Source organism: Phyllostomus hastatus, unplaced genomic scaffold, assembly GCF_019186645.2.
Source record: "Phyllostomus hastatus isolate PE091 unplaced genomic scaffold, TTU_PhHast_1.1 phas_scaffold_182, whole genome shotgun sequence".
NCBI classification, from domain to species: Eukaryota; Metazoa; Chordata; class Mammalia; order Chiroptera; family Phyllostomidae; genus Phyllostomus; species Phyllostomus hastatus.
In genome coordinates, this window is record NW_025334013.1 from 20,341,960 (window position 1) to 20,367,035 (window position 25,076).

Genomic DNA, 25,076 nt, shown 5'->3' on the forward strand with positions numbered 1-25,076 from the left:
GAGGGAGATGTTGGGATTGTTGAGAAGGATTGCTTGGTACCTGCTCATTCTTCCAGCAGTGAGCCACAAATCTCCCTTTTGCTCCAGCAGGCTCAACACTTGGTGGGGTGCATAAGTGGTGATAGGCTGTCCTAAGGAAAACTTTTCAGCTTCTTAGAAGTTCACAGGTGGCTGCCACAGCTCTCAAGCAGGCTGGCCACCCCTGGACAGTGTGATCTAATTTATTTAAGTATGTGATGGGCTGTGGAATGTCACTAGGCATTTGGGTGAGGACTCCTAGGGCAATGCCCTGCCTTTCAAGAATGTATAATTGAGAGCACTTTAGTGGGTTTTGAAGCCCCAAGGCCAGTGCAAGAAGCCAGGTACACCTTCAGGGGCTCAAAAGCCTGAGTGCACTCCTTCATCCATTCTAAAGGGATATATTCTGGCCCTTTCAGAGTTTTCCCAGTTTAACAGGTCTGATGTAGAAAACAGAGGACATGCCCAATAATATCTAGCGAGTTGGCCCTCTGTATCTACTTCCATTGGAAGTCTTCACAAAAGCCCCTGGGAGGGTCTTGTACTCCACCGAATTTGGGTCCCTGACAGGTTCAAGATCGGGCTCAAGATGAGACAAGTTCAGGCTCACTTTCCCCAGTTCCCTCAGCTGAGTAAGGAGGAAGATCCCCAGGGCTGGAGGGGCCATGGGAACCATGATCATGCTTGCAGCAATACGGATCTTCCTGGGCCCTCTCCTCTGAGCTTTTGCTATCATTCACAGGCAAGTTCCTTTTTCTCTGGACCATTAATCTATTACCTTTTAATCCTGCATCCTTATTATGTAAACTCATGCAAGCTTCTAGGTAAGGCGCTTCATTCCACTTCCCTGATCTTTGACAAAACAATTCCAGTTGCAGTCTAATACAGCAATTTCAGCAGCCAGTACTCTCCTGAGTCTAAATTATACAATACATAAGACAGTATTACAATAAAAAGCACTTTCTTTTTAGTCACAGGTTTTTGAGCATAGGTGGACCAATCAGCCAAAACTTTCCCAAAAGGGCTGTTTCCTGAAGTGGAGGTTTTCCCCCCAATTCTACCAGACAGAACTCTGTGACGTCACAAAAAACAGAAGGCATCTTAATTAAAAACCAGAAGACACCTTTTTACCAGACAGGGCTCTGTAAACCAGAAGGTACCTTAATTCCTGCCGATCTAAATCATGACCTGGGATTGTAATCTGAACCAGAAAGAGCAGTGATTCAATCACAAGTAAAGACAAGGTGCAGATCGGAGGAGGAGAGTTCCCAAATAAAATCACTTGGAAGTTGCTAGGGAGTCTCCAAATCCACATCGCCGCCACCGCCCCCCCCCCCCCCCCACCAAGTCCAGGCAGCCAGTGGGACTCCCGGCCAAATACCCAGGCTTACTGGAGAGTTCCAGAGTCCGTCCCAGAGGAGTGGCCAGAATATGAAACCAGAAAAGCCAGCATTGGCACTGCCTGTCACCGCCAGAACCAATAAGCAGAGACAGGTATTGAATCTTTATGGGCACTTTATTCAGATGGCCAGCGATTTGAGAAATTAGTGGGTTATGTACCCTAACAGACTGTCTTAAATTCAATTTTTAAATTTTTTTTGTTATTATTAAATTCCCTTTTAAACTGACTTTTTATAAGGAGAAGAAAAGTGTAGGTAAGGGGTTTGGAATTCAGGGACAAAGTTAATCAGATAGAGGGTGGAGCATTCTTTTGTCTGTGTCCTGGGAGGCAGACTCTCACCCTGGAGCACAATGGCTCAGATACCATATTGAATTGCTTGCAGTCCTGCTGAGGCAGAAAGGTGGAACTGTTTAGGGTCTCCTGAAGTAAAAATGGAACTTCAGTCCTAGAACGGTAGCTTTTACCTATATTGATTACTAAGCTTATTAGCAATTACCTAAACTAAAATTTTCCAACTCTTGAGTACCCCATCAATAGCATATGTGGGGAAAACTGGTCTCCTAAATATGGATGGATCCTGGAGTGGCCCAAGAAGCCAGTAAAGACTAGTCTGCGTTTCAGATTGAAATTTTGGGGCACTGCCTAAGGACAGACAGTAGGAAGTTGATAAGCAGAGGGATAACAGGATAAGGCATGTGTTTTTAAGGAGGTGGTAGATACAAGTGGGAGCCTGGGGCCAGGTGAAGGCAGGCAAAATAGACCAGGAGATACTAAGTCTGACCTTGAGCAGTGGCAGTAGAAAGAGAAGGCTAGTACTCCCTTTCCTGACTCTGAGTTCTAAAAGTTGGCTTTTTGAGTTGTTTCCCTTAACAGAGGAGGCACACCACTAGAACTGGCAATTTGTTGTGACAGGACCTGGAAGCCCAGGTCCTCATTCTGCTTCCAAAAAACCGCTCCCTCTTGGGACCAGTGACTTGAAGACAGCTTATCTCTGGGCGTTGCGGTAAGGAACACCAGGAGTGGCCTATTATTATGCAAAAACAGAGGCCAAATGTATACCAGCTATACTGTCCATGATTCAAAAGGCACAGGAACACTCAGAGTTTCAATTTTCTCATCTCTAAAAGAGAGATCATTTCCCATGTTTTGTGTAACTCACAGAACTGTTCATTTGTTTGTTTATTCATTCAACAGTTATTTATGGAGCACATACCACATACTAGATATGCTCTAGGTGGAGACAGTGATGAAAAATAGAGAACTGACCTCTGCCTTCAGACAGCTTGCTGTGAGAACAGGTGAAATAGCTCTGCCAACTTTAAAGCACTGCACTGGTCTCATTTTTCTACTTCTATTTCCCAATAAGATTGTAATCCTGTTTACTTTTGAATTCTTCATTTCATTATCTCTATGTCCTTGTGCACCTCATTTCCCCTCTTAAAGTGAGTCCTTACTCATATTCAGTTCATGGTCTATGATTGGCTTTAACTATGAAAGTAAGGATTATTTTCTGGGAGAAAAAGTTTGTAGTGGAGGAGACTGCACAATAAAGAGGAAATAGAGACAGAAAAAGATGAGAACTCCTAGATATGCTATCTTTAGCAGATATCTCTTCCAGCCTCCACCCATCTCTTTCATATTCCATCCTTAATCCTCGCCCTTAACAGCTGCGGTCTCTTTAAGGGTTTTTCTGTGTAAACTAGGAGGTAGGGCTGAGGGCGCATTTCTTCCTAGGGTTGAATGGTAAGTTGTTTGTCCGTTTCGGGCTGCCGTCCTTCAGGCCCGCCATATTGTCTGCTGAAGCTGCCGCCGCTGCCGCCGCCGCCGCCAAGTAGGAGCGAGCGGAGCCGCGATGGGTGAGTAAGGATACCAGGCAACTGGGACTAGAGCGGAGGCAGTCTCAGGGCTTGGGGTCTGGCGACAGCCTGCCTCCAATCTGCAAGGGATGTCTGAGGCCCCTCTAAATAGGTTTTGGGGAGAAACCAGACGGGGAGTGCCGCTCAGGCCAGTTTGGGGCCGGCCAGGGCCCATGCGGGCAGCAGTCTTCGGGGGCTGGTTCACGTTGCCACGCCTGGAGCCCCCCACGTGGTGGCCCTGGGCTAGAGCCCAAGCATTCCTGGGGACTAGAAAGAGGCCAACCCTCCAGCCTCCGCCGCGGAGACTAGGGCTGGGGGACGGGCTGCGCGCCGCAGGCCCGGGCGGCGCTCAGGGATCCTCCTCCAGGCGTGAGACTGAGCGACGCGCATCTTGACTGTATTCACTGGTTTCCCTGAAGTCAAGGCAATCTTATCTACGTCGCCGGTAGACTCTTCTGGTGAGGGGAGGCCAGGCGAGCCAGCTCCCGGCCCGGAACCAAGGGCAGCCATGCCAAAGACAGCCTGGGCGGCTCAAGGCCGGGAGAACTTCCCGAGCCCAGGCGGAAATGCGGTGGTTCGGTTGGGCTCAAAGTGACAGCCTTCGTGGTGGTAGAAAATAAAGGCCAAGTCCTGGGGCCACACGTAGGTTGGGGTGTTTAGGTTTCTGGCCCTGGCCCTGGTTAGGAGAAAAAGAGCGACCTGTTGCTCGCTCTTAAGGGACTCCGGCTGGCAAGGTTTGTGTTCAGGGAGAATGTTATGGCAAAGCTTTTGGTCTTAAGGACAGAAACATCAGTGGTTTTTACTCTCCAGCAAAGTAAGTAAATACATTTACTAAGCACCTCCTTTGCGCAGGTATTGTTCTGAGTGCTTTACAGGTCACGTTTTACTTAATATGAGCCACCTAATGAGCTTGATACTACTGTGTTACCGTATTTTATGGATAAAGAAACAGGCTAAAAAGATAAAGTAACTTACCCAAGGATACACAGTGCCTAAAACAGGGTGACTACTCCAGAGCCAGAGTTTATAGTCTGGCCCCCTAATGTTTGGGCTGGTTAAAAGAAAGCTTTTAACCCTAGGCAAAGTTGTAAAGGTGTTTTTTTGTGTGTGGTTTTTGTGTGTGTTTTTTGCTAGTTAGCCCACTTTGAAATACTTAGTCTGAAGGAAATTGTAAATGTGCAAATTGAATTGCTAACACCAAATATTGTTTGTATGTGGGGGCGGGGAGCTAACTGAGACTCTGAGGTTGAGTTTTGTTAAGACCCCTGATCCTGAGAAAACAAATTAGTCCCCTGAGCAAGGCATTGACTGTAGAATCAAATCTAGTCTAATCCTGCCTGTGGCTTCCTAGCTCTCATCCAGAGAAGTCACTTTGATGTCAAATGCAGTGATACATATGGAAAGCATTTAGTGTGGCCTCAATAAATTTTATTTTTCTTTTTGATCCTTTATTTACTCATCTCTAGGAAGAGGAGAAGGGGCAGTGTTCCTTTTTTTTTTTTTTTTTTTTTTATTTATTTTTAGAGAAAGGGGAAGGGAAGGAGAAAGAGAGGGAGAGAAATATCAATGTGTGGTTGCCTGTCATGTGCCCCGTATCAGGGACCTGGCCTGCAACCCAGACATGTGCCCTGACTGGGAATTGAACTAGCGACCCTTTGCTTCGCAGTCTGGTGCTCAATCCACTGATCCACACCAGCCAGGGCGACAGTGTTCTTAAGATGTTTGAAAACGAAAGATACAACATAGCCTTGGAAGTCTAGTAAGAAGTCTAGAAATATCGGAACAGCCCTGGCTGGTGTGGCTCAGTGGACTGAGCCCCGGCCTGAGAACCAATGGGTCACCAGTATGGTTCCCAGTCAGGGCACATGCCTGGGTTGCAGGCCAGGTCCCTAGTTGGGGGCAGGGAAGAGGCAACCACATATTGCTGTTTCTCTCCGTCTCTTTTTCCCTTTCTCCCCTCTCTAAAAATAAATAAAATCTTTTTTAAAAAAGAAAGAAATCAGAACAGATTCTTTTCCACCTTTGATAATATTAGTCTCTTTCTCTTAAATACTCTGATTTCCAGAATCCTCCATGAAGATTGATAAGCCTGTCTTTGTAACTGCAGCTTTAGCTATCGATGAGAAATTTTAGGGGCTTTAATATTACAGATTTTGTATTGGCCTGCAACTTCAGGAGCACTGATGCCTAACAGGAATGAGATGGTGTTGAGTTATTAAATTCAGTGAAATAAAATTGGTGGAGATATACTCAGTTTTTACAGATTGGGAAACTACCTCAGAGCAGATTAACACAGTAAGCAGCAAAGCCAGAAATGAGATTCTTACCCCTTTTGCTGCACATAAACCTTTTGGAAGACATAAGGTGTGAAGTAAAGCATTCCTTTTCTGGTAGACTTTGAAAGTTCTTCACTGGGGCAACAAAACCTGACCAAGGTTCTGAAAGATTTCCAGTCTAGTGTCAGACTGCCTTCCGTTTTCTTTCGGACTTCACTTCAGGTACCTCTCCCCATCCCAGCCTGTCTTTCTCACCACCCCCATACTGTGGGGTTTTTGTTGTTTTGTGTTTTGGTTTTGGCTGGTCCTTGTACCATGGGAGTGAAACTAGTGTAGAGATACATTTAATTCTAACACTGAATCTGAGTTGGTTTCGGTTTTCCTCATTTATAAATGAGTAAACTGAGGCTTTGAGATCAGGTAACTAGTCCAAGGCTGGTGGCCTCCACCACACCTACATGGATCTAGAACTTGTTGTATTTCTCTCATACTCTCCTTCAGCTCTGGCCTATATCCTGTGCTGTTTCTCCTGTGCCAAACTTCACTTGCCTTAACAGACCTTTGTAGTGGTTTCACTGCCATAGGAGCCCTGTGGAGGTGCTGCTTGCAAATCTGGAAATTAAGTATTCTCACCTTTCCTAGCAGAGACCACAGCCCCTCAAGACTGTCTTGGCAGACACTGGTGGGGTTTTTGCTGTTGTTGTTTTTGACACTGGTGGTTTTGTGTTAATGGGGAATCTGGCAGCCCCTCTCCAGCCCCAGGGATAGGTGTTGATTAATATAAACTCAAAACCAATCATTGTCATTTAACTCCTTAGGCAGTGATTGGTTTAGGTGTGGGCATGTGTTGTAGTTCTGGCTAATCAGACCTAAAGGGAATTCTGGGTAACTTCAGGAAAAACTTTCCTTATATATTTCTGTTTTACTTATTTTATTATTATTATTTTTAGAGATTTTATTTTTTAGAGAGATGGGAAGGGAGGAAGAAAGAGAGGGAGAAAAACATTGATCAGCTGCCTCTCACACGTCCCCAACTGGAGACCTGGCCTATAATCCAGGCATGTGCCCTGACCAGGGACCCCTTGGTTTGCAGGCTGGCGCTCAATCCACTGAGCCACACCAGCCAGGGCCTTCCTTATTTAAAAGAGATTTGCCAGATTTTGTTTTATTATTTTGTGTGTGTGTGTGTGTACCCCTCACCTGAGGATATGTTTATTGATTTTAGAGAGAAGGATGGAGAGAGAGCGGGATACACCAGTGTAAGAGAGAAACATCAGTCAGTTACCTCCATACATGCCCGTACCAGGAATTGAACCCACAGACTTTTGATGTATGGGATGATGCTCCTACCAACTTAGCCACCCAGCCAGGGCCCAGCTTATATATTAATCCAAGTATCACCAAAGTGTAAGAACCTCAAAAAAAAAACAAAACAAAACAGATTTTAAAAAGCTATAATAGCCAAAAATATAGAGAGCTTCATATGTGCTAGGTACTAAGTACTGTAATATATTTTTTAAGGTCTAGTGCCTAAATACTGTAATATTGACTCATTCCTCAGACTCTCATGTTCTAGTTGAGGGAAATGAAGCACACAGAAGTTCAGTAACTTGTGAAAAGTCACAGATAGCAAGTAGGGGAACCACTTTCTCAGGCAGATGGTTCTAACCAAAATATGGGCTATTTGTAGGGTGGTGTTTTGCCTCTGGAAAGGAAAGCGCCCTTTTTGACTCTGAAATTGCTATTAGCAGTGCTGGAATCATGAGGCAGAATTTGTAAGAGCAGGCAGTTGTAAGTGTGAGGGCAGAGAAGATGGAAAGAATTTGATCTCTTATGTTTTTGAGCCACTCAATTAGCCAGCTTTGGAACTGTTCTGTCCTTGGTCTTAACCAGTATACTGAAGACCACTTCTAGTTTGCTTTGGGTACAAGTAACCTTTGTAACTGATCACCCTTCTGGGTCAGAAAGTAATTTAGCCCATTTCTTCTTTTAGTTTCCCTCCAGCCTTGCCCACCCACCCCACAGTTCATAACAGCTACTTGCAGAGAAGGCACTAAACTGTCACCACCTAAGTATCTCATAAGCACTGAACTCCTTCTTGGCCTGCTTTTCCTGCATTTTCGTTAATGATTGCGCTGTTGGCCCAGACACTAGGGTATAAGATAGAAATCATAACTATCTTTGGTTTCTTACTCTTTTCTTCCTTTTCTGTATTGGCAATTGTTGGATGCTGTGTGATCCTTTACTGAGGTCCTCCCTAAATTGCTTTGTTGTGTGGTGTGTTCTCACAGCAGAGTGCTGCAAAGAGTCTTAGTTCTGTGGTCTGCAACCTTTCTGAGTGTCAGGCTCCTTAAAGTGAAAATATGGATAACAGTACTTGTTGCTGTTAGTGAAGATTCAGTGAATTACTAGATGTCAAAAAATAGTGTCAACTGAAAAGGTGTTATAACCTAACAGGCCTTCCAGATCTCTTCTGTAGCCTCCCTGCCACTACCAGTTCTGCTGCAGCAACATTGCTAAACCACCCCCCTCTCCTGTCACTCTCCTCCTTAGTTTAGGAACCTTCGCTGATTGCTGATTCCTTATTGTCTGCAGCAGGGGTCCCCAACCTCGTGGCCTCCGACCTGTACCGGTCCAGGCCTGTTAGGAACAGGAGCTGCACAGCAGGAGATGAGCTTAAATGTAACGTGCTGGAATCTTCCTGAAACCGGTCCCCCCATCCTGGTTCATGGAAAAACTGTCTTCCACAAAAACAGTCCCTGGTGCCAAAAAGGTTGAGGACCACTGGTCTACAGGATAAAATAACCTATAGGGTATGATATTCAAGGCCCCCTTCTTGACTTTACTAATCTTACTCCATTTAACATTTATCTACCTATCTTGCATTCCAGTCAGACTACCTCCTTTGTACCTTTCTTATGGAAATCTCATCTGTTTTTCAAGATCTAGTTTAAATGCTACCACTTTTATGAACCTTTCCCAAATATTTTATGCCTTTTAAACTGAAAGTGAACTCTCCTGACTTCTGTAGCACTTTTGTTTTCGCCTTTTATATAGCCCTTTTCATACTCATTCTTGTGTTACAGTTATTTCACTCTATAATAGAGATAATTCTTCAGCCTGTTACTTAATCTCCAAAGCCTCATTTTCCTCACCTCTACAGTAGGGATAACAGTATATACTTCATTGGAGTTTAGGGCGATTGAATGAGCTAATGTGTGTAAAGCATTTTAGTGTATTTAATCCAGTATGCACTTAATAAGTAATTACTAATTGCTGTTAGTCACTTAGTGAACACATAAAGTGCTTACTATGTGTCAGGACCTATGCTAAATATAAAGGTGAGTCAATTTGTCTTTGAGCAGAAGGCAGAAACGTGCATACTCGTCAGAAACTCATACTTTTAGGGGCCAGGCAGGCAACAGTTATTTATTAATTTCAGCAAATGTTTATTGAATGCCTATGTGCCAGAGACTGTTCTAAGGCCCTGGAAGTACAGTGGTAAGCAAAATAGACAAAAGTCTATCTTTTTATTGAAATCCCCAGAGTTTAGATTATAGTGGGTAATTGAGTGAAATCAACCAAGTGGAGACTGGCCGCCAACTGGAGAGCCCCATGCAGTCAACTGATCTCTCTGCAGTTGTTGCTCTGGGGGAATGTAGGTCTAGTGGAGCCTTACTGCTTAATTTCCCGTCCCTTTCCATTAGCCCTCTCCCCCTTGAAGTTGGAAATCCCAGTTTTCATATGATATTAATGGATTAAATATTTGTAAACATTACAACTTAACTTTAAAATCTAAAAACATTAAGCTAACCAAAGATAAGGATGTTTGAGGCCAAAAGTAACCCAAGAATTAATATTCGATTTTTTACAAAATATTTCTCCTTTTTAAATTGATTTTAAAGAGAGAGGAAGGGAGAGAGAGAGAAAGAGAAACATCAATTTGTTGTTCCACTTATTTGTGCACTCCTGGGTTGGCTCTCCTGTGTGCCCTGACGGGATTGAACCCGCGGCCTTGGCAAATTGAGACAGTGCTCCAACCAACTGAGCTACCTGAACTGGGCTAAAATATTTCTTATGTAGTCTATGTATTTTTACCAAATTCTATGTATTTAAAAACACATATTACAATGATGAAGACAAGTATTTTTAAACATCTTGCTGATCATGGTAGCATTTTGTATTCAGTAGGTATTATTTCTTTAAGCGTAATATATGTTTGGAGTAAGATAAACAAGAGATTGTAAATCCATATTTTAAATAGTTTTCTGGATAATTTAAATGTTCTGGCTGACTTAGTTTTGATTAGTTGGTCATTATATTTTGTTTTGTCTTATTGTGATACAGCAGATGAAATTTTGATACTTAGGAGCTTGTACTTCCAGAGACATCAATTCTGCTGGGGGGTTTTTTCTTTATTTCTTTTGTGCTTAGATTGTCTTCCGTTAAGTTTTTTTACAGGACTGAAAACTGTTTATCCATTTTGTAAATGTTAATTTAGTTAAAACGAGATAACTTATAAATCCTCTTATAACTAGGCACATAAACTACAATATGCTGCAAGTATGTTAAATGTGAATGAGCCAGTGTCCTCACTTGCTTGGTATAACTCTCAGACTTTCTTCAGGAAAACTTGGCCATCTGACAAAAATTGCCAGTATTAACAGACATTATACAGGTCTGGCAGAGGTAAGGCTTACTTGAGTGTGCTTGGTCAGATAATAATATGGGTGTGATAATTTATCGTTTTAATTTGAACTTTTCACCTAACAAGTCATATGGTGTGTTTGAGTATGATACTGTTATGTTACAGAATTACATGCTTATGATTTTTTCATTAAAAAGGGGCATTATTTGTGCTGGACCCTGTATATATAAAATCGGCATATGTATGCTTGTTAATACTGGTGATTTTATATACAAGTATATATAAGCCACACCAGCCAGGGCTCAGAACTCTCTCTCTTTTCTTTTAAGATTTTATTTATTTATTTTTAGAGAGGGAAGGGAGGGAGAGAGAGAGAGAGAAACATCAATGTGCGCTTGCTGGGGATCATGGCCTGCATCCCAGGCATGTGCCCTGACTGGGAATCGAACCAGCGATGCTTTGGTTCGAAGGCCGCGCTCAATCCACTGAGCTACGACAGCCAGGGCTTCAGAACTCTTTTGATTTCAGAATTCCAAATAAGGAATTGTGGACCATGAATTAAGAATTAAGAAAAATGGCCCTGGATGGTGTGGCACAGTGGATTAAGTGCCAGCCTGTGAACCAAAGTGTCACCAGTTCAATTCCCAGTCAGGGCACATGCCTGGGTTACCGGCCAGGTCCCCAGTAGGGGTACACGAGAGGCAACTGCACGCTGATGTTTCTCTTCCTCCCTTTATCCCTCCCTTCCCCTCTCTCTCAAAAAAAAAAAAAAAAAAAAAGAAAGAAAGAAAGAAAAGAAAAGAAAAATTACCCTGGCAGTTGTGGCTTAGTTGGTTGGGTGTTGTCCTGCAAACTGAAGGGTCATGGGGTGGATTTCCTATCAGGGCATGTGCAAGGGGCAGCCAGTTGATATTTCTCTTGCTCTCTTTCTCCCTCCCTTCCCCTCTCTTTGGAATCAACAAAAGAAAAAAATTAAGAATTAAAAATGTAAAAGGAGCAGGTTTATAGAGATGATATATTTAAAAAAATATATGAGGTACTTGTGGGACGTGAGTTGAGGGAACCTCTTGGGTATTAGTGTGGGCTGCAGATACAGATTCAGAAGTCATCAGGTTTTCCAAAGAGACAATAATTGTCTAATGAGACATTATTAGAATTGCTCATCTTGGGGTAAGATAAATGATTGAAAGCAGGGCTTTCTTAAAAATTCTAGCTTACTGGTCCTTACAACCTAGCTTTGTAGGGAGCAAAGATGGAATAGAAAGATAAAGGAGCTATAGTGTGAGGAGGAAGGGGGAAACTACCTTAATAGAGAGCAAGAAAATATAGCTGTCGTCTTTGACCCAACTTCCTAGAAACTATCATTGGGCAGTTGAGGCCTTTCAGAGTAGGAGCTGAGAAGAAAAGGGGAATAACCATTGATTTAGCATTTATTTTATTTTTTATTTATTTTAATTAAATTTATTGGGTAACATTGGCTCATAGGGTCATGTAGGTTTCAGGTGTACATTTCTGTGATACATGATCTGTATATTGCTCTGGGTGCCCACCACCCAAAGTCAGATCATCTTCTGTCACCATATATTTGGTTCCCTTTACCCATTAGTATCCCCTCTTCCCTCTGGTAACCACCATGCTGTTGTCTGTCTGTGTTGATTTAGCATTTAGGCCCTAGACACTTTCATATTACCTCACCAATCCTCTAGAGCTATAAAGTGTATTCTCATGTTATAGTTAACAGAGATAGTAACACTAGGACTGCAGCTATCCTTAGTCCTCTGCTATGTTCCTTGCCACTCCTTACCTCCCATCCCTAGGTCTGAGCATTGCGTTTACATGTAGACTCAAGGGCTAAAGGACTGATACATCCTAGGAGGGAATTAGGATTAGAGAACCAAAGAACTGGGGCTCTCAGGTGTCTGCTTGATTTATACCTCAGTGTGCTGTACAAAGCTGAGACCTCAAGCTTTGAATATACAGTTATATGAGCAGACAATAGTTTTTCCCACATGGTCTTTTTGACAAACCACCCACTATAGATTCAGATTTGTTTTCTAGAGTGATCCCTGTTTAGCCCAGTCCCATGAGGATCTGCTAGAATATGAGCAGCCTTGTTATGGTGGCCCCATCGTGAACTGACCCAGTTGTCCCTAGGGGAGTCTCTCTCATTGTCTTGGTGACTGGCAGCTCTGATTGTGACAGGCTTGCAAATAACACCCCGAGCGCCACATGTAGTCAGACCTGTTCCATACTGTTTTCTTGTTCTCAGTAGTTCCTTGTCATGAAGCTCTGAGAGAAACTCCAGAAGTTTGAGAAGTTGTTACCAAACTTAATTCTACCTTATCAGCACAGCATGTAGCTATTCACAAAGTACTTGCATGTATTTCCTCATTTGATCTTCACTGTGACTCGGAGGCACACAAGGTGTGGGTAGGAAAATGGAGACACAGGTAAGTGAGACACGAGGTGGCACGTGCATTGAGTAGCAGGGCCAGAGATCGCATGGTCTGGCTCCGTGGGTCCTCTCACCCACACCACCCTTTCTCCGGTGTGCCTGTTCATGGTCCTGCCAGCACAGCTGCCTTCTCTCGCCTAGATATTTCCAATACAAACCCTTGAAAATAGTCCATCCATCCATATAATGTTGAGGTTTAAAAAGCTTTTCAAACCCTACACTAGACTTAAATGGCATTTATCTCAGCTCATCCTTTTCCCCCTCAGCTTTGTGTTGCCTTTAACGCAGTGGCTGCTGTCACCAGTCACTCCCTGCACACATGCACGTACTCTGCAGAGTGGTTGCCAGAAAAACAAGAACAGGGAAATTTAACTCAGGTGTTTTTTGTTTTTTCTTTGAAGTGGCAGACAACCTTCAAATGACTACCTGACTACCTGCCAATCCCGACAGTTTTCTGCCTCTGTTCATATCAGTGTTGATACCATCTGATATTTGTGTTCCCTGTTATTGGCAAGAACTAGAACACACAGTGTTTGAGGTATTGAGTCAGGCATTGAAACAGTGACACTCCTTCCAGGGCTTCCCTTGTGGCTGTGCGGGTAAGTATTGTAATGGAGAGAACATTGGCTTTAGTCAGAAAGGCCTGGATTAGAATCTCCCACTTATTAGCTGGGACCTTTTGCAAATTATGCTTAAGTTTCCCCACCTCTAAACTGGGGATTCTGTAAGAGCTTATACTTAAAAGCTAAGCAAATCATTACTATTATAATTTTCCCTGGGAACATCCGCCCCCCCCCCCCGCCCCCCCGCAGTAGAAATCGGAGATTAACTCTGGGATATTTGAAGGATCTTTCAAAGGGTTATTTTGGTTCTTAGTCTGGATTTACTAGATGCAGTTGTGCACCGCTTAACACGGATATGTTCTGAGAAATGAATGCATCCTTAGGCAATTTCATTGTTATGGGAACATCATAACAGAGCATACTGCGCAGACCTAGATGGCACAGCCTGCTGCTCTACTTGTATGTGCTGTGCTCTTATATGACTGGCAGAACACTGGGGTTCTTTACACTGGCATCACCACAACACATGAGTAATGCATTGTGCTATGACATCATGAAGGCGTTGGCACCACTAGGTGATAGGAATTTTTCACCTCCATTATAATCTTATGGGACCATCATTGTATTTCACCTCCATTATAATCTTATGGACCATCATTGTATTTATTAGTAATAGGCAGTTTGTCATTGACCAAAAAGTTGTTATGTGGCATAAGACTGTAATACCCTCTCACCATGTCCAGAAACTTTGAAAAGCATTCTGGACTAAGCTTTAGAAGACTGCTGTCATTCTAGCAGTAAGGACACAGATGTGCCATTTCTTTGGCAAGAGTATCATGATCCGTTTCAGCCTTAGTCTCTGGCACAGGCCTCCTAGTAGGACGTGGAAATATTGGGTGGCCAAAAAGTCCATGTGGTTTTTTCCATAAAACACACATTTTTCATTTTTGCCAATAGCTTTATTTGATTTAGATATTTTGAGTATGTCTGCTGCAATCTCCTGCATGGTAGAACGTTGATTGTTCTCAATGTCTCGATTTGATCACTGTCAGCTCCATGATGCCATGGAGCATCATCATCCAGTGAGAAATCTCCAGCATGAAACTTCACAAAACTCTTTCGACACATTCGATCCGGTCATAGCGCCTCTCCACACACCGCACAAACCTTTTTTGTGTTTCAGTTGCATTTTTATAAGTTTGTTTTAATGCATACTGATAATGACAGCTGTCACAATACATTCTAACAAAATTGTTTCAAATGAAGTTAAAGACAACTAAGTGCTACTAGAGCCACCTTAAGGGAAAAACCAAATGAACTTTTTGGCCAATACAATAAATAATTTGACACAGGAAAGGAAATTGTATATACTGCAATAGCTTGTTGGTTTGATAGATTGCTTGAATTACAAAAATCATTAACTTTAAAGGCATCGCAATTAAAGATAAATTCATCAAGAAAGGACTTAGGTGGATCATTGGTTTATTTTTATTAATGTTCTAATTGCTATATATAATGCGTAAAAAGAATAGGTACCCACATGGAAAAGAATGAAGCTGAACCCTGACCTTACTTATACCATATACAGAAATTAATAATTAAATTATTAATGATCATTTAATAATTAAATGAGTCTTTGGGTCCTGCTTATCTGCATTCATCTTTCCCTATTTTCTGTACAAATTTGTATATTCCTATTTCAGATTTTTGTTTTTGTATTTTTATTTTGTTGAATTTATTATAAACCACTTTACATCCTTTGGATGTAAAATTGAAGTTTAAAATGTTGATTGGAACCCTGGCCAGGTAGCCCAGTTGGTTAGAGCATCATCCTGATGCACCATGGCTGTGAGTTGGATCCCCAGTCAGGGCACATACAAGAATAAACCAATAGATTGAGCTCGGGCTGGGAACCAAAGTGTCCCAGGTTCGATTCCCAGCCAGGGTACATTCCTGGGTTGCAGGCCATAACCCCCAGCAACCGCACATTGATGTTTCTCTTTCTCTCTCTCTCTCTCTCTCTCTCTCTCCCCCCCTCCCCAAAAATAAATAAATAAAATCTTAAAAAAAAACAATTTTAATAAAAAAAAAAGAATAAACCAATAAATGCATAAGTAAGTGGAACAACAAATCGGTATTTCTCTCTACTTCCTCTCTCCCCCTCCTTCTCTCCAAATCAATAAGTGATTTTTTTTTTAATTGAAGATGTTGAACATTTGGGAGCATATGTGTGCTGTGCATTGTGTTGTAGACTCAGAGATTCTTGCTTGCAAAGATTTAGTGATCTGGAAGTGAGAGGTGATAAGTTGTGAACTAAAACTATATCATTGGAAGTTGTCGGTAGGTACCACTTTGGGATAACAAGTGTCAAAGATAAACAAAGCCCTATACTGGTCAAGTGGTAAGGATAGATTTTATTATAATAGGGATAAGTATGAACTGAACCCAACTTCTATCTGTACAGAGGTAACAGGGTGTTTTAAAGGGAGGATTAGGAAGTAGGGTGGGAGGATAAGAGGGGACTCAGTAGAGTCAGAGCAGTGAAAAATTACAAAATTTGAGGAAGGGGTTTGGTCCAGGGGAAACTCACCTGGGTTTGCTCACTGGCGCTTGTTCCTCCCACAGAGACTGTGAGACAGGCACCCTGTTTTCAGGTGTTAGCTGAAACAAAGTAAATTCTTCTGGCAGCCTTGCGATTCTCTCAGGCAGGCACTGTAAGGAAGGGCTAGGGTCATTCTAGTGATGTGACCTTGAGCTATCAGAAACTATATGTTAATGTTTTGTTCAAGTCTTTTTTTTTTTTAAGATTTTACTTATTTTTAGGTGTGGGGAGAGAAAGAGAAGAGAAACATTGATGTGAGAAACATCGATTGGTTGCCTCTCTTACATGCCCTGACTGGGAATTGACCCCACAACTCAGGCATGTGACTGGGACCCAACCCCAACGACCTTTAGCTTTGCAAGACAATGCCCAACCAACTGAGCCACACTGGTCAGGGCTTGTTCAAGTTTTTATAGGCCTAAAGTTGAGGCCTAGTTGAGAAGGGCTCAAGGAGACCAGATAGAATTTGGTTAAGGAGAGACTCTCTGGCACAGGTAAAAATGAGTTTACAAACCTGTTGTCCTTAGGGGAGGTGAAACTTGAGGCTGACTTGAGGACTGTGTAAATGGTAATAGCCTTAATTCCAAACTAGGAAGATAGGAGAAGAAACTGTTTTAAGGAGAAAGTGAGGTAGAGACAGCAAGTAGTCATTTGCAAATATACTTTTAGGTAGGAAGTTGTGACTGTATGGATTTGGTACTTGGATCTGAAAGTGGAGGGTGAAGCCAAGGGAGATTGCTTGGGGAGAGGGCTGCTCCTGCTAAGAGGACAAACAGTAGAATTTTGATATACACTGACATCGAGAGATTGGCATTGGAAGAGGAACACAGTATGAAACCTGAGAAGGAATGGCTGGGAAGGTAGGAGAACTGGGAGAGTGTGGTACTGTCCACAATCATGGGTAGAGTCTCAGGAAGTGAAAGTGATCATCAGTGACAAATTAGAAAGTAAAATAGAATGAATACTGGCAAGGTCACTGGATTTAGCAGTCTAAATGTCTTTTTCTGAGGCACCTGTGCCCTGTAGTCTTAAAACAGAGTTTTTATTTAGTTTTCATATCAATTCTGGAGGAAACCCATGGTTTCTGGTTTTCTATTAAGAAATCTTTCTAAAATCTGCCTTTGGAAGTTCTTTGTGACTCCAGTCACAACGAAGATTTTTTTTGTGCTTGTACAGCTTTTCACTTACCGGCAAACATTTAATAAGCAGCTCTTGTAGGTAGGCCTTGTTCCTGGGACAGTGCAGATGTTCATTAAGTACTGAATAAATATTTGAACAGTGATTCACTCAACAAATACTTATGAGCCTATGATGCTGGGTATACAACAACCTGTGGAGGATTTATACAGCCTATGGAGAACAGATTCATTGTAAATTGTGTAATGGAGGAAGTAAAACAGGTGTTCTGACAAAAAAATATCTTTCTTTGGGTTAGGAGGGAAGGGTCAAGCAATTCTAAGAGCTATAGAAAGAAAACAAGGAGGGTGAAGCCTTAAGCAGGAAACAGCTTGATGGGTTCTAGATATTGAGAGGGCAGTTGCGACAGGAGCATGTGATGAGTGAGGGTAAAGACTTGAATGAGCCCTGGCTAGGTAGCTCAGTTGGATAGAGCATCATCCTGATAAGCCAAAGTTGTGGGTTCGATCCCAGGTCAGGGCACATACAAGAATCTACCAGTGAACGTGTAAATAAGTGGAACAACAAGTCAGTGTTTCTCTTTCTCTCTCAAATGAATCAATTAAAAAAAACACAGCTGAATGAGATGAAGATAAAAGGACCATGAATTGGGAATATTTATTTTACGTGGGAGCAGTAGTAAGCTCTGGTTTTATTGTTTGTTGATGGATTAGAGGGAGATAGGGGGCAAGAGATGATAGTGACTTGGATGGGGTGGGGGTCAGGAGTTGAGAGAGTTGTATTTTGGAGGTAAAACCAGGACAGGATTTGGCAATAGATTAGATGAAAGAGATGGAGGAAAGTCTCAGGCAAACATCTTCATAACAGTTTTTCAATTGCTCCCTGTTCATATGTACTAATTAGAGATTTAATTGCCAGTAATTCTCAGGTTGAAATGAGTGCTGGTAAATAGATCAAGCTGGACAGAATCTAGTCTAAGGGCAGGACCCAAACTGGATAGAATTTTATGTGTATTGTGAGGATGGAAAGTAGTAGTTCTCAGAGGCTGGATGAAAAGAGGCCTTTGGAAGTAGAGGGTGTAGATTGGAGTCCAGCTTCACAATTTGTGCAAATCACAGCACCTCTGAACCTGGTTCCTTAGCTATTAACAGGATATGCTACTAACTGACAATCTTTCTGATTGGTTGTCATAGGGGTCAATTAGATCCTGTGTATGAAAACATTTTTTGGAAACAGAAGTATGATACTGGGACTTACTTAACTACTTAGCAAAGTGCCTGTCAAATTTTGATTGGCTGGCCCTATGTAAAAATTGAGAATGAGAGCAATCCCTGTTGTATCATTGTAACTGCCCTGTTAAAAATCATTAACCTCTTTACTTGACCTTTTAAGGCATTTGAGTTTGTGGTTAACTGAAATTCTGGGATGTGAGCAGATTTGTTTCTTATTTGGTGATGGAGCAGTTTCTAACCTAGAATTCTGATAGGTTTGCTGTTACCAGTTACTTCTGTTTTAGGAAATAAGAATACGGATTTTGGGCCCAAACAGGTCAGGGTTGACTTTTTAGTATCGTGGCTATTATTTAACCTTTGAGTCTCATTTTTCTCATCTGTAAGGTGTATTCTCAGGATTGTTGTGAAGATTACATATTATATCTACAAAGAATTTGACTCATTATCAAACCTTATTAGCCTGCTCAGGCTGTGGACTTACACTCTATCTAACTCCTTTCTTTTTAAATTAACTAGCATGTGGCCATGAGTTCCTAGTGAAAAGCCAGAAGCCAGCTGAAAAAAAAGCAAGTCCAGCCTGGGAAGAATTATGTTTCCAACATTGTAGAAGGAAGAGGTCTTAAATTGGGAAATGACAGTGTATCTCTTTTCTATCTCTTCCCAGTGCCATTAAGTAACTCTCTATGCATTTTGATAAATTGTAAAACTTTCTTAACTGTAGCATATCCCAGTAGTCAATCTGCTTGATTTAAATTAAAACCTTAGCTCATTCTCTGCCTGGGCATTCTCTGCCTGGGAAGCCTCCCTCTTCAAAGAGGAGCACCCACTCAGTTTAGCACCAGGACTAGGGAAGTCATTGGAAAAGACTGACTGCTTCATAGTGTTGGAGGGCCAATTTCCTTGTCACGAAAGATTATTGTGTCATTACCTAGACAATAAGACTAGTTCCCCGTCTCCTAAATATAGCTCTTTCAAGTTCTTTGGGCAGTTGCCTTCAAGTGATTGCTTGGTAACTTTTTGAAGTCCAGGCCATGAACGTAAGACTTTTACTTGGAATGTCCTACAGTCAGCAGATGTCTAGGATGTGAGCTTGAAGGTGTTATACTATCATTCCCATCTCATACACAGGACAGCTAGCTGTATCATGTATGCCTTTTTCTGAAAAAGCGTGCATTTTAAAATTTGATGAATCTCAAATTATAAACATACTAGGGATTAAATGGAGTACTACAGTAATCTTGCTACTCACCTAGTGTGTGACCTGAGACTCAAGGTCTTCATCTATCAAGTAGGGCCTGTATTTATTTGCTAAGGCTATCATAACAGTGTCGCAGACCAGGTGGCTTAAAGAACAGAAATTTATATTGTCATTTCCGGAGGGTAGAAGTCTGAGATCAAGGTGTCATCAGGGTTGGCTTCTCTGAGACTTCTCTCCTTGCCTTATAGATGGCTGTCTTCGAGTTCACATAATGTACTTCCTCTGTATGCGTCTGCATCGGAATCTTTTTTTTTTTTTTTTTTTAGACAGGGGAAAGAAGGGAGAAAGAGAGACAGAAACATCAATGTGTGGTTGCCTCTCTCGTGGCCCCCACTGGGGACCTGGCCCATAACCCAGGCATGTGCCCTGACTGGGAGTCGAACTGCGTGACCCTTTGGTTCGCAGCCCGCACTCAATCCACTGAGCTACACCAGCCAGAGCTGCATTGTAACCTTCACATTGGATTAGGGCCTAACCCCAGTACTAAGACCCTATCTCCAAATACAGTCACATTTTGAGGTACTAGAGGTTAGGACTTCAGTATATGAAAGGGGAGCATAATTCATATTTTGTATTATTATTGCTAGTCTCACGGTTCTAAAGCTTAGAAAATGCAGGTCAATATTAGACATTTATTTCCTAGAAATAGAAGGAATAACTTCAGGGACCTATTCACTTTGAGAAGATTCTTTTACTAAGAAAATCCAAGACAGGCAGGTGCTAGAAAAGGTATATTTGGATTGAGGCTTTCTTGACCTAGCTCCAGTAACAAAAGGAGTACATGATGAAAAAAAAAAGTTCCCTTGCCTTTTTTCCCTTTGCTGGTCCCCAAACAAGAGTCCAGCCTCCCTTTGGTTGCTGATTCCAGATGTGCTTCTGTAGGTATTCCTCCTTCCAATCTAACCTTCCCTGCCTGGCTTCTCCAGTGAAGTCATAAGCAAATATTTGTGATAGTTTCTTGTCACCATGGTGACTAAAGAAGCGCAAACTGGTTCTCCTTTCAGCTTCTCTGTCAGCGGTGCTGGAAGGAGAGCCCAGGCTCAGATTCAGACAGATGAAAAACCATCTGTCAGGTAATGGGGAGCAAGTCAGCATTGCCGGCCTTAGGAGTCCGTCCTATGCCTGTTAGTCTCTAGGCACAGAGGTAACTAGGGACCCCGAAGGGAGGCTGCTGCAGTCTTCCAGAACTTTTTTGTTTTTATTTTTGTTTTGTTTGTTTTTTTAACAATAAATCCACTTTGGCTTTGCCAAGTGGGTATGGAGACTTGCACTTTCGAAGACCCAGCTGCCACTGTTGGTTTGCTGAGCTCTACTTTCTGGAATGACCAGAGGTGCCATCTCAGAAGTTTCATTCCCTCAGTATCAGGCTCCAGAATCCACCTCTCTCCTCAACGTCATTTTCATCTCTTTCACTCGGATTCTCTTAACAGACTACTTTCTCGCCCTCGCATTTATTTCATTTCTACCCCCCAAGGTTCACTTCCTACTTGAAGAACCAGCCCAAATCTTATCCTTAGAAGATGTCCTTTTTTTTTCCTAATGAAAACAATTTTTTAAAGACTTACATGTACTTATTTTTAGAGAGAGGGGAAGGGAGGGAGAAAGAGGAGAGAAACATCGATTGGTTTCCTCTCTTAAATGCCCTGACTGGGGACCCAACCCGCAACTCAGGCATGTGCCCTGACCAGGAATCAGACCGGCAACCTTTCACTTTGTGGGACAGTGCCCAACCAACTGAGCCACACCAGTCAAGGGGGAAAAATGTTTTCAATTACAGTCTACAGTCACAATATTGCTTTCAGGTGTACAGCATAGTGGTTAGACATTTTATATGGGGAGATTAGTTTATTTACTTTCAAGAGTGCTATATTTTGCTGTGTACGATGCATGCCCATGGTTTTGTGCTCATTATACATGGGATTATATCTGTTATTATATCCATGGTATGTAATCATCATACTGTGTATAATGCGCACCCTTCTTTTCCCCTCAAAAATTTGGGCAAAAACGTGTGCATTATACACAGCAAGAGACATTACGCGTATTAAAGCTGGGGACAATGAAACAAAGAAGGGATTAGGAAAGAAGAAGCAATAGGAGAGAGCCTAGGTGGGGCTGCTTTGGCTCTCTAGAAACATTCTGGGGAAGAAGTAAGCCAAGGCCAGGCTGCTGCCAGCTCACTGGAAAAGGAAAGAAAAGGGAGCCATGGAGATAGGTTCTGGGGGTTAGCCCAGGACGAGCTGCCACTGCCCATTGATCCCCTGGTTGCAAGTCTCATGAGGACCCTTAGAGTTTAGGATAAAGTTCATCGGAACTTCACTGGAAAGGAGGTTTAAGTGCCCCAAGGAGGGTGTGTGCTGGGAGATTTCCTTCCTTCCTTCCTTCCTTTCCTTCCTTCCTTCCTTCCCTTCCTTCCTTCCGTCCTTCCTTCCTTCCTTCCTTCCTTCCTTCCTTCCCTCCCTCCCTCCCTCCTTCCTTCCTTCCTTCCTTCCTTCCCTCCCTCCCTCCCTTCCTTCCTTCCTTTCCTTTTCCTTCCTTTCCTTTTCCTTCCTTCCTTCCTTCCTTCTTTCCTTCTTTCCTTCCTCCCTCCCTCCTCACCGGAGGATACGTTTATTGATTTTAGAGAGAGGGAGAGGGAAAAATCAGTGTTGAGAGAAACATTGAACTGTTGCCTCCAGCACGTGCCCAGCTGGTGATAGAGCTCACACCCTAGGTATATATGCTCTGACTAGGAATTGAACCCACAACCTTTTTGCCTTTTTGGTGTATGGGATAACACTCTAAGGAGCTGAACCATCCTGGTCAGGGCCAGTGTTTTGTTTTTTTTTAACTCTCATCACAGTCACCCTAACCACTCCAGAAAAGGGTAATATTAGAGTTAGTTTTTCCTTTCTGTGTGCATATAAAACGTACTTTTATTCCTTTGCAATACTTTTAGTAACTTGCAGATTAGAAATGTAGAGGAAAAGAAATGTTTATAAAGGGAGAACCTAGTTGATAAGGCTTCCTCTACTCATACTTAACACAATTAGCTTCACTTTTACCAGTTTTTAAAATACTGAGTTTGTTTTAAAAATGTAAAAATGTAAGGTGTGATGAAGTCACTGCAACCACAGGAGGAGACCAGTGTGTAGGATTTCTGAGAGAAAGTGGAGACAAGGCAGAGTAAGCAGTTTAGGATTAAGCTAGTTTGAATAGTTCTAGAGGGCTTGGGATATAGGAGCAGTCTCTGGTTGTCTGCTGCCTGGCTGTGGGGTGATTAAAGCAGAGGAATATCGCCACCTGGGGTCTGTGGCTCTCATTGGTTAGTTGCCTATCAAAGACATGCTCTTAGGCAAGTTATCTTTAGGAATCATAGACCTGAGAGGGGCAGTCTCTCCCTGGGTCTATAAGGCTCCAAAATCAAATACCAGAACTTCAGGAACATAGAAAATAAGAAAATACAGTTAAAATAATTGGCCCTGTGATGATAAACACAGACTCTAAGAAAACATAGTTAGAACAGGGATTCTGTGTCAGATTTAACTGGATGCAGTATGCTGCAATTAAAAATTGTGTGTGTGTGGTAAAATATAACAAAATTTACCATCTTAACCATTTTGAAATGTACAATTACATAGCATTAGTTACATCTACAATGTTGTGCCACCACCACCACTGTCTATCTCCAAACTTTTCATTACCCCAAAGAGAAACTCTAATCTCTAATCTACTTTCTATCTTTGTGACTTTGACTACACTACGTACCTCATATAACTGGAAATAATATATTTGCTTTTTGAGTCTAGCTTATTTCACTATCTTCAGGGTTCATCTATGTTGTAGCAGGTGTCAGGCTGCCATTGCTTTTTGTGGCTGAATAATATTCCATTGTATGTATATGCCACATTTTATTTAACCATTCATCTGTTGATGGATACCTGGTTTGTTTTTTGTTTTTTTTAAACGTTTGTCAAGGGTTATTCTCATCTTTTGGCTATTATGAATAACACTGAATTGAATATTGGCATACAGTGTCTGATTGAGCCTCTGTTTCCCATTCTTTTTCATACACCAAAGAGTAGCCCTGGGTGGTATGGCTCAGTGGATTGAGTGCTGGCCTATGAACCAAAGTATCACTGGTTCGATTCCCAGTCAGGGCACATGCCTGGGTTGTGGGCCAGGTCACCAGTAGGAGGGGCTCAATAGGCAACCACACATTGATGTTTCTCTCCTTCTCTTTCTCCTTCCATTCCCCTCTCTAAAAGTAAATAAGTTTTTTAAGGTTTTTATTTTATTTATTTTTAGAGAGAGGAAGAGGGGGAGAGAAATGTCAATGTGTGGTTACCCCTCTTGTGGCCCAGACTGGGGACCTGGTCCACAGCCCAGGCATGTGCCCTAACTGGGAATCAAACCAGTGACCTTTTGGTTCGCAGCCCACACTCAGTCCACTGAGCTACACCAGCCAGGACAAATAAAATCTTTTTTTTTTTTTTAAGTAGAATTGCTAAGTCACATGATAACTGTGTTTAATTGTTTTGAGGAATTGCCGTACTGTTTTCTCCAGAGGCTGCACTATCTTACATTCCCATAACAGTGCACCAGGTTCCAATTTCTCCACATCTTTGTCACATTGTTAATTTGTTTTCGTTACAGCCCTTCTAGTAGGTACGAAGCAGTATTTTACTGTGGATTCGATTTGCATTTCTCTAAGACTAATTGCGTTTAGTATCTTTTCATGTGCACATTGGCTAAATGTCTATTCAGATCCCTTGTATATTTTAAAAGTGGGTTGTTGGTTGTCTTTTTGTTGCTGAGTTGTAGAATTCTTTACATATTCTGGGTATTAAATCCTTATCAGACGATGATTTGGAAATAATTTCTCCCGTTCTCTAAGTTGTCTTTTCACTTGTTGTCTTTTGGTGCTTATGCTTTTGATGTCATGGCTAAAAATCCTTCGCCAAATCCAAGATCACAAAAATTTACTTCTATTTTTTGTTCTCAGGGTTTTATGGTCTTAGCTTGTATATTTAGGTTGTTGGTCCTTGATTAATTTTTTTATATTGTAGGATCCAACTTTATTCTTTTGGATCTAGAAATCTAGTTGGCCCAACACTATTTGTTGAAGAGACTATTCTTATACCATTGAATGAACTTGAGACCCTTGTTAAAAATCAGTTGGCTGTCAGTGGATGTATGAATTTATTTCTGGTTTCTTTTTTTTTTTTTTTAATTTTTTAATTTATTTATTTTCAGAGAGGGAAGGGAGGGAGAGAGACACAGAGAGAAAGAGAAACATCAGTGTGCGGTTGCTGGGGGTCATGCCCTGCAACCCAGGCATGTACCCTGACTGGGAATCGAACCTGTGACACTTTGGTTCACAGCCTGTGCTCAATCCACTGAGCTACGCCAGCCAGGATTATTTCTGGTTTCTTGATTCTATTCCGTTAATCTAGATACTTGTCCTTATTTCAGTACCATACTGTTTTGATTATTATAGCTTTTTAGCTAAGTTACAAAATTAGAAAGTGTGAATTCTCCAATTTTATTATTTAAGAATCCGTTGTTTAGCCCTGGCTGGTATGGCTCAGTGGATTGAGCACAGGCTTGTGAACCAAGGGGTTGCCGGTTTGAATCCTGGGAAGGGCAC

The 25,076-nt window shown here is 42.0% G+C and overlaps 1 protein-coding gene across 2 annotated transcripts in view; it reads left to right on the forward strand.

Moving 5' to 3' along the window:
• Positions 1-3,150: 3,150 nt before the first annotated feature.
• Positions 3,151-25,076, forward strand: part of KPNA6 (karyopherin subunit alpha 6) — a 43,001-nt gene continuing 21,075 nt past the window's right edge. Inside the window, exon 1 of one of the 2 annotated variants that reach the window (XM_045858611.1) lies at positions 3,151-3,276. In XM_045858611.1, the coding sequence (XP_045714567.1) occupies positions 3,273-3,276 (4 nt within the window). In that variant the 5' untranslated portion in view covers positions 3,151-3,272. Of the gene's footprint in view, positions 3,277-3,727; positions 4,091-25,076 lie in introns of those variants that run through there. The other variant, XM_045858610.1, reaches the window with a different exon arrangement.